This window comes from Oncorhynchus mykiss, chromosome 11 (genome assembly GCF_057628025.1).
Source record: "Oncorhynchus mykiss isolate SJ-2025 chromosome 11, ASM5762802v1, whole genome shotgun sequence".
Classification (NCBI taxonomy): Eukaryota; Metazoa; Chordata; class Actinopteri; order Salmoniformes; family Salmonidae; genus Oncorhynchus; species Oncorhynchus mykiss.
In genome coordinates, this window is record NC_143032.1 from 49,518,463 (window position 1) to 49,527,349 (window position 8,887).

Sequence of the window (8,887 nt, forward strand, 5' to 3'; positions counted from 1 at the left end):
ATATATTGAAGCAACATTTCAAGACTGGTTGACAATTGACAAGTTAAAGCTTTGTCGCAAATGGGTCTTCCAAATGGACAATGACCCAAAGCACACTTCCAAAGTTGTGGCAAAATGGCTTAAGGACAACAAAGTCAAGGTATTGGAGTGGCCATCACAAAACTGAAAATGCGTGTCTGAGCAATGAGGCCTACAAACCTGACTCAATTACACCAGCTCTGTCAGGAGGAACGGGCCAAATTTCACCCATCTTTTTGTGGGAAGCTTGTGGAAGGCTACCCGAAATGTTTGACCCAAGTTAAACAATTTAAAGGCAATGCTACCAAATACTAATTGAGTGTATGTAAACTTCTGACCCACTGGGAATGTGATGAAGGAAATAAAAGCTGAACTAAATCATTCTCTCTGCTGTAATTCTGGCATTCCACATTCTTAAAATAAAGTAGTGATCCTACCTGACCTAAGACATTGGATTTTTACTAGGATTAAATGTCAGGAATTGTGAAAAACTGAGTTTAAATGTATTTGACTAAGGTGTATGTAAACCTCCGACTTCAACTGTACATGGACAGATCATGACATAAATGTTGAAACCAAGTGTAAGAAGGTGTTGAATCTTATGTGCTCGGTCTCTGGTTATGAATGGGTGCTAATAGACAATCGTTGATGAACTATATTTTGGTTGGACAGTTGGAAAGCTTGCTGATGAGTGGTTTGAGGGAGTTGGAGGTTGGCCCTTCTGTGGTGATAGGGGATTTTCATCCATGGTTACTCCCAGATCCGGTTCTTGATCTAACCTTGGTAGAGAAAATGAAAGATTGGTCAGAAGTCAGTGATATTGGAAAACTGGTTGACAATTACATTGGTAAAAGTATTTATGCTTGTTTACCGTTTTTCATAGATGGATCCAAGGACCCAGATAGTGGGTGCAGAGGAGCAGGCGTTTGTGTTCCTGAATTTGATGTGCAAATATGTAGAAGACTAGATGAACTGTCAGTATACTCAGTTGAACTGTTGGCAATAGTAGTTGCCCTCCAGTGGGTGAAGGACATACAACCTGTTAGAATTATAGTATGCTCAGATTCTCTGTCTGTATGGAATAGTTTATAATCTGGTAAATCTAATAGGAGTGACCTACTATTGGAGGTATTCATGTAATTATGGAGAATTGAGAGAATGGGTGTAGTATGGATATTCTGCTGGGTCCCAGCACATTCGGGTGTGGAAAGGAATGAAATTGTAGACCAGTTAGGCAAAAGAGCTTTGAAACAAGATATAATTTATATTAATGTTCCACTGGGTAGTGGTGAGGCCAAATGTAAGATCAGAGCCTTTATATGCCCTCCAAAGAAAGGTTGGTGGACCAAGATTCAAAGTTCAGATTAGGAAGGAAGAGGTGGTATTTGCTCGATTGCGCTAAGAACATTGTACATTGAACTCGTCATTACATCTGGTTGGCAAGCATGAGAATGGTTTGTGTCTGGAGTGTATGGTCGATGAAACAGTGGAGCATGTGTTGTTATATTGTTGTAAGTATGTTAGAGAGGGAAATATTGAAGTATAGGGACATTGAGGTTGGGAAGGTTTGGAAGGGATTTGGGGGATGGGGGAGGGTCTATTAGAAGTTAGTAAGGCTCTTTTTTATTTTCTCAGAAGTACTGAGTTAGGTAGGAGGATTTAGAAATGTTGTAAACTGTGATTGACCACACACTTTCAGCACAGTAAGGAGATGTTTTGTTAAATAAGAATGGTAGAAAGTGTAAGCAGAGTGAGCTGTACGCCGGATCGAAGACTGGAGGAGAAATGGAAGTGAAAGGGGGCGAAATATCGAAAGTGGTAGATGTGGTGAAGTTGTCGGAGCTCGATGCTTGCACCAAGGGTCAGGATAAAGATGACTCTGTGACCGTAGGCGTGACATTTTTTTAAAAAGTGGACCCTTTTGGCTGATCCATTTGTGGTTTCAGGGTGGCTGAAAACAGAGTTCAGTCTCGTGGAATTGGTGACCAGGAAGTGGTCCTGTGAAAAGGTGCCATTGAGAGGAGTGATTACTGGGGTAGGGGTAAATGTGAAAGTTGACCAACTGAAAGGGAAGATTCACAGTGTTTGTGATACTTGTCGTTTGGTGCGACGCAGACAGGGTGGCGAAACAGAATAGTTGTCGTCTGTCCTTTTGAGTTTTGATGTTGAGTCTTTACCCGACAAAGTGATGTTAGATATACGCTATCCCTTACGAGATGTTGTGCCAAAAGCATTACGTTGTTACAGGTGTCAAGCGTATGGGCATGTGGCAGCAGTGTGTGGGAGGGAGGTGTGGAAGTGTGCAGAAGGGCATGAGACAAAGGAATGTGTAGCATTGGGGAAAGTAGTGGTATGCGCTAATTGTAGGGGTGCCCATGGGGTTGGGGATCATAAATGTCCCATGCGAGGGAGGCAGATTGAGGTTTCCAGGGTTAGAGTAGAGCACAAGTTGTCCTATGCTGAGGCAGTTCAGAAAGTAGGGGGAGAGGAGTGGAGTGGAGTGGAGTGGAGTGGTGTGAGTAACAAGTGATACAGTATATGTTTCAGTAAGATTAGATTTTTTGCATTTATAGCAATGGTTATCACTGTACTGCAGGGGTGGGACATAAGTCACAGACAATTGAGGTTGTGGTGGCAGCTGCAGAGAGGTATTTGAGTGTGCAAGACTTGACTGTCTACAGGGTGTGATAAGTGGTCTGAGGTAGGACTACATATATTTAAATAGTGGAGTAGGGTGGTGGATTTTTAGTGACTGTAGGGTGTTTATTTTTGTATTCTTATTTTTTTAAAGCAAAATAAGGAAGTTATACTCCAGTCTAGTAGGTGACGGTAATGCAACATTTTATTGGACGCCAACCGCCCTTAAACCTATCGAAGAAGAAGAAGTGGCTAGCTTCACACAGGTATGGCGCGAGACAGCAAGTGCACTGGAATCTGTTGAAAGCAAACTGCGAAGTGAGAAACGAGAGAGAGAGAAAATGAAGTTCCTACACACGTGGATTAATTTATATCACTGTAGTTATTTTAAAGAGATTCTGCTTGTCGGGCGGCTTTAAAACTAAATCATAAACGTTCGTTGAGTTTGACTCTAGTGGAGAAGCTTGCTATGCTCGCGCACACAAACAAATGACGGAGAACAACCCGCTGAACGTGCACACCTATCGACGGAGAACGGACGAATGACATGGAAAACATTTTAGAAACACCCTTTGTCGTCTAATTTATTATTACACAAGTTAAACTGGTTGGAGATCAAAGACGCTAGCAAGCTATATTTTGAACGTTTCGATGGATCATTTGTAAACGGCACCCCCCTCCCATCCAGGATACAACCATAACATATATGATCAGATTGAGGAATGTGCGGCGTTAAAAACATTTGACACGTCATTAAACCGTATAGGAGTATTTTAGTCTCTACCAAAAGCAGCTTCCTCATTATCTACAGAACTGTCAACAGAGCTAGCAGCAGTTTGTCGCTTTGTTTACCTCGCTACTGTAGCTAGCTAGCTAACGTTTTGAGAGCAGGCTGCACAGTTGGATGGATAACGTTAGCTAACCTAGATACCAACTAAACGTGGTGCCACCACTGGTGGGTAATGCTTGCAGCCCCTCTGTATGACAACCAGCTGTTGGTTGTTGGGACGAGCAATTTGAATTGGTCCTGATTTATTTGACTGGCTGTTAGGAAAGCTTCCAAAGAGCGAGTGCCAACGGGGTCGTCCGGTTTTCAGCCAGTCTTCATTGCCACTGGGGTCACCATGGCACAGCAGCAGATGCCAAGCTCTCAGAAGGCACTAATGCTTGAACTGAAGTCTCTCCAAGAGGAACCAGTGGAGGGTTTCCGCATCACACCAGTAGAAGAGTCTGACTTGTACAACTGGGAGGTGGCCATATTTGGACCCCCCAACACACTTTATGAGGGAGGATACTTCAAGGTGAGGGAGAATTTCTTCTGCAATACACGTGATCTGGGACCTATTGCTAACTAGTCTAGAGTATAGAAAGTATTAATAAAATAACAAGAATCCAAACAATAGCGTTACTTATAGTATATACAAACACACTTTTTTGTTATATGTAGGCAATCCCTGTACCCCTGCCTAGAGAGCAGTGTTTCCCAAACTTGGCATACTGCTTGTAGCCTTTCCATAGTTTATTTGACCATATAAATTAACATTGCAATATTTTGTTACAACTGAGTCTTAAGCTGTCACCCAGGAAGAACTTGCCACAACCCTCCAGTGGGTGTCAATATGCGACACACTATTTGTAAAAAGCCAAAGTATTCCTTCCCGCACACATCACTGACTTTCATTTCCCAGGCACACATGAAGTTTCCAGTTGACTACCCCTACTCTCCACCTACTTTCCGTTTCCTCACAAAGATGTGGCACCCCAACATATATGAGGTGATGTATACCACATTGTATGTTTGTCTTGATTTTATGAGTTTATGGGTAATTGTTGGTCTTGCTGTGGAGAGTAACTTGCTGTTTGTCTACAGAATGGGGAAGTGTGTATCTCCATCCTTCACCCCCCTGTTGACGACCCACAGAGCGGAGAGCTACCCTCTGAGAGATGGAACCCCACCCAGAATGTCAGGTAAAATACTCTGTATGAATACATTCCGAATGCAGTGTAAATGCTTCAAAATGTAATTTATCCAAAAACCCTTGACAAACCCAATTTCCAATTTTGGCCAACAAGCCAAAGCCTCCGTTAGTGCCTTAAAAATACACCATTTGATTTTTATTTAACTAGGCAAGTCAGTTTAGAACAATTTCTTATTTACAATGACGGCCTATTCCGGATGACGGAATTGTGCGCCGCCCTATGGGACTCCCAAATATGGCCGGATTTGAGAGAGCCTGGATTCGAACCAGGTACTATAGTAATGCCTCTTGCAATGAGATGCAGTGCCTTAGACCGCTGCGCCACTCGGGAGCCCATTACTATTGCTCTCTATACAGTGCATTCGGAAAGTATTCAGAGCTCTTGACTTTTTCACGTTACAGCCTTATTCTAAAATTGTCCTCATCAATCTACACACAATACCCCATAATGACAAAGCGAAAACAGGTTTTTAGACTTTTGCAAATTGATTAAAAATACAAAACAGAAATATCTTATTTACTTAAGTTTTCAGACCTTTTGCTATGAGACTCGAAATTGAGCTCAGGAGCATCCCGTTTCCATTGATCATCCTTGAAATGTTTCAATAACTTTGAGTCCTCCGGTGGTAAATTCAATTGATTGGACATGATTTGGAAAGGCACACACCTGTCTATATAAGGTTGACAGTGTATGTCAGAGCAAAATCCTATTTAATCAATTTTAGAATGAGGTTGTAACAAAGTGGGAAAAGTCAATGGGTCTGAATACTTTCCAAATGCACCGTATACCTAAAAGTTGAAGAATGGTGCGCAACATTTCAGGAGAATGTCTCTCAGTACGTACTGTTGTAAAACTTTGCTAAATGTTTAATCAACTGAACGTACCCCTGACATGCCTAGTGAACACAGCCCAGATGTACTCACCTGTGACCTTACCTGTGTACTTTTTGTATATGAATATGTCTATTCAGGACCATCCTACTGAGTGTGATCTCTCTGCTGAACGAGCCCAACACCTTCTCCCCGGCCAATGTCGATGCCTCTGTTATGTTCCGCAAGTGGAGAGACAGCAAGGGCAAGGACAAAGAGTATGCTGAGATCATCAGGTACCTAAAATTCTCTCTTTTAACACGCAATGAAAAACTGCAATATACTCCTTCACACACACACATGACTAAACATGGAAATTCAGTGCAGCCAATCACTTCATTTTCTACCTGGAATCTTACTCTCTTTCTCTCAGGAAGCAGGTAGTGTCCACTAAAGTGGAGGCGGAGCGGGATGGGGTGAAGGTCCCTACCACGCTGGCGGAGTACTGCATCCAGACCAAAGTGCCTTCCCACGACAGCAGCTCGGACTTGCTTTACGACGACCTCTACGATGATGACATTGAGGAGGATGACGAGGAAGACGAAGATGATGCAGAAGCTGGGTGCCAGATGGCCGGAGAGGAGGGGAACTGCTTAATTGACGAGGAAGACTCGGGCAACGAAGAGTCATGACCTTCCTCCTCTCGCTTTTTATCCCGCTCCTCCCCACACCCTTCCTACCAGTGACTCTGCTGCAGCCTCCTCCTATCCTTACTTTCTGATTCCTTACCACGTGCGCACACACACACTCTTGCTCGATCCATCCCATTCTTGACGGCTTCCCATAGCACTTAACATGCCCATATTCTATTAAGGCGCTCTACACCTGAAGCAGGGATTTTTAACAGCTTTATGGGGGTCAGATTTAATGGTTTTATTATGGCATTTTTCTTATTCAGCCATTTGAGGGGTCAGTTTTAAACAGTTCAACATAATCACATGCTTTATAATGACACCAATCTGGCTTGTATGCTGTCTACCAGTGTTGCCAACAATTTTTTTGCGAGAATTCCTATTGGCTGCTTGATTTGTCGGCAGATTATGTTTTGCTGTAACCATGGCATTTTCTCCCCTTCTCCCGCTGCACACCCCCTCCCCTTATGCTTCTGTACCTGTGTGTGCGGTGTTGCTGTGACTTCTTTTGCATAGGCAGCTTTTCTCACTTTTGTTTGTGGAATTATTTAGTGGGAAAAGTCACTAAAGGGTATCAAAACTCATCTCCAAGGCAGCCTGAAAAGTAGCTTAATTTGTCGCTAGGCACTTTGACAAATAAAAGTTGCTGTGGGGGTCTGAAAACTGACTGAATATAGCGACTTTAAGTTGGCAACACTGGTTTCTACCCCTCCCAGGGTTAAAATACACTCTCAAACTAATTCTAATTCCGTTGTGTTAAACCAAATTGTATTCAAACGTAAAACCACAATTTAAATGAACTCTAATTTGTTCTTAAGCTGTGGAACAGGGTGGTAAGATGCACTCAACTAACATACCCATCTCTTACTCTCTCACACATAGTCAACAAGATGAAGACCCTTCAGTTAAATAAATAAACAAAAAACCTACTCTTTCTGTATTGCCCTGGCATGGATCTGAACACCAAAAGGACAATTTTTGCTTGGTTCCTCATGTTTCTCTGAGTCATCCACTCAAAGATCGCTAGCAGATAGGAAGGGTTGGGCACTTACTCCCAACATGCATCTCTTTGAGTGGATTCATCTCAACATGCATATTTTCAACCAGAGACCGTAGAGAAGCAATCTCTGCTCCAACTTCTAAGGTGAAATGCACCTGAAACTGATAAAGGGTTTCTGAGACTGATAAACTGATAGTCTCACGCCTGATGTCACTTAAACTCTTGTGCTCTCAAACAAGATGCTTCCAAATATTGGTACGGTACCAGCGATGGATAATTTCCATGGGGACTGGACTGGCGACATGGCGTTGTTTCCTTGGTGACTGATTTGTAACAACCCATTCTTTCTATGCCTATGGGGGACTTGAACACCAGGGGTGAATGAGACAAGTGGACCCCCCCCACCACACCACAGAGCATTGGAGCCAACAAACTGCTCTGCACAGAAACCAGCACTGAGAGAGGCAACACTGCTGTTTCAAGTAGAGACAATTTGTTCTGTTAGTATTTGCTGTAGTCAGTAATCTCCCATTCAAGGTTTGATGAAAACATCTCTCTTTACCCAGAAACACAGACAATGAATGCTGGATCACCATGGGAAGTGTTGGCCATTCCATAACACTTTGTTACAGCTGAAGTTTGGGGTGTGTCACCTTCCTCTACTAAGGGTGTGTATAAGCAACAGACCTGGGTTCACATACTATTTGAAATAATTTTAAATGTCCCAAAAGTGCAAACCCAGACTGTTGAAAGCAAACTATTTGATTTCGAATAGTATTTGAATGCAGGTCTGATGAGCCAGACATTGAGGTTACAAATGCTTGGGTATAATGGAGTGAACTGAAAGCCACTTAATGTCTTTGATTTTTCATTTGAGTTTGGTAGTCCTCAAGTGGTTCCAAAGTAAATGTGATTCATGATGTTTTTGTTGCCAAAGAGATCTCCCAGTGCCAGTCACAGGCCCTTGACCACAGATGGGTAATCATTACATAGAAAAGCATTCCGTTTGGGGACACGTAGAGCACTTCATAACCATTATGATCATTTATTAGATATCTCAATTATGTTTCATTTTAATTTAAGTTCAATAATCGCTTAGAGACTTTGGGCTTGATTCAATCAAATGCACAGGGCAATATTTATGCAGTAGTATGTAGGCCTAAACATAGTGGGTAAACGAAGATATTGTATAAACATTGCTACGGCAGGGTGGCTTGGATCCAGCCCTCGGTGTCTTTCAGCTAATGTTACGTGTTTGTTTTTCGGAGTAGAAAATTCACCTTGTTTTTCATGGTCTAACTGAACTTACATCATGAACGTTGACTGAAGATAAAATAAGCTTTCTTTTGTGAATCTAAGGCTTTATATTTGGGTTGTTTGTTGCACAAAGTCAAATAAATACAGAGAGCACTGGAAATTGTCAAAGCTATTTCAAAGTGAGAATTATTTTCGCCATTAAAAACATCCACTTGTTAGATATTTGTTTCAATGAAAAAGAAAACGCATTCAAATGAAATGCCCCCCCCCCCCCCCTAAAAATTGGTGGGGTGAATGAGAGAAAGTCTGAAGATGGAAGTAGGGCAATCGAGTCTCAATCGCAGGTGTCTGTAGCATTGAGCACCTCCCACTACTGATCTCCCTGTGTAGCACAGGAGGCTACTGAGGGGAGGACGGCTCAAAATAATGGCTGGAATGGAATGGCATCTACCACATGGAAACCATTAGTTTGATGTGTTCGATACCATTCCATT

General features: G+C 42.4%; 1 protein-coding gene across 1 annotated transcript; it reads left to right on the forward strand.

Moving 5' to 3' along the window:
• Nucleotides 1-2,484: 2,484 nt before the first annotated feature.
• On the forward strand, nucleotides 2,485-8,561 carry LOC110535790 (ubiquitin-conjugating enzyme E2 R2). Its single transcript, XM_090190333.1, has 5 exons — nucleotides 2,485-3,956; nucleotides 4,344-4,430; nucleotides 4,526-4,623; nucleotides 5,606-5,740; nucleotides 5,878-8,561. Exons 1-5 carry the CDS (start codon nucleotides 3,780-3,782, stop codon nucleotides 6,134-6,136), a joined length of 756 nt encoding a protein of 251 aa, XP_090046459.1. The 5' UTR covers nucleotides 2,485-3,779; the 3' UTR covers nucleotides 6,137-8,561.
• The last annotated feature ends 326 nt before the right edge of the window (nucleotides 8,562-8,887 follow it).

Excerpts from the sequence above, each read along its gene's own strand:
- LOC110535790 (XM_090190333.1), top strand. The coding sequence starts at position 3,780 with ATGGCACAGCAGCAGATGCCAAGCTCTCAGAAGGCACTAATGCTTGAA. Across the intron at positions 4,431-4,525 it reads GGCACCCCAACATATATGAG|AATGGGGAAGTGTGTATCTC; the intron begins GTGATGTATACC and ends GTTTGTCTACAG. Across the intron at positions 5,741-5,877 it reads GAGTATGCTGAGATCATCAG|GAAGCAGGTAGTGTCCACTA; the intron begins GTACCTAAAATT and ends TCTTTCTCTCAG.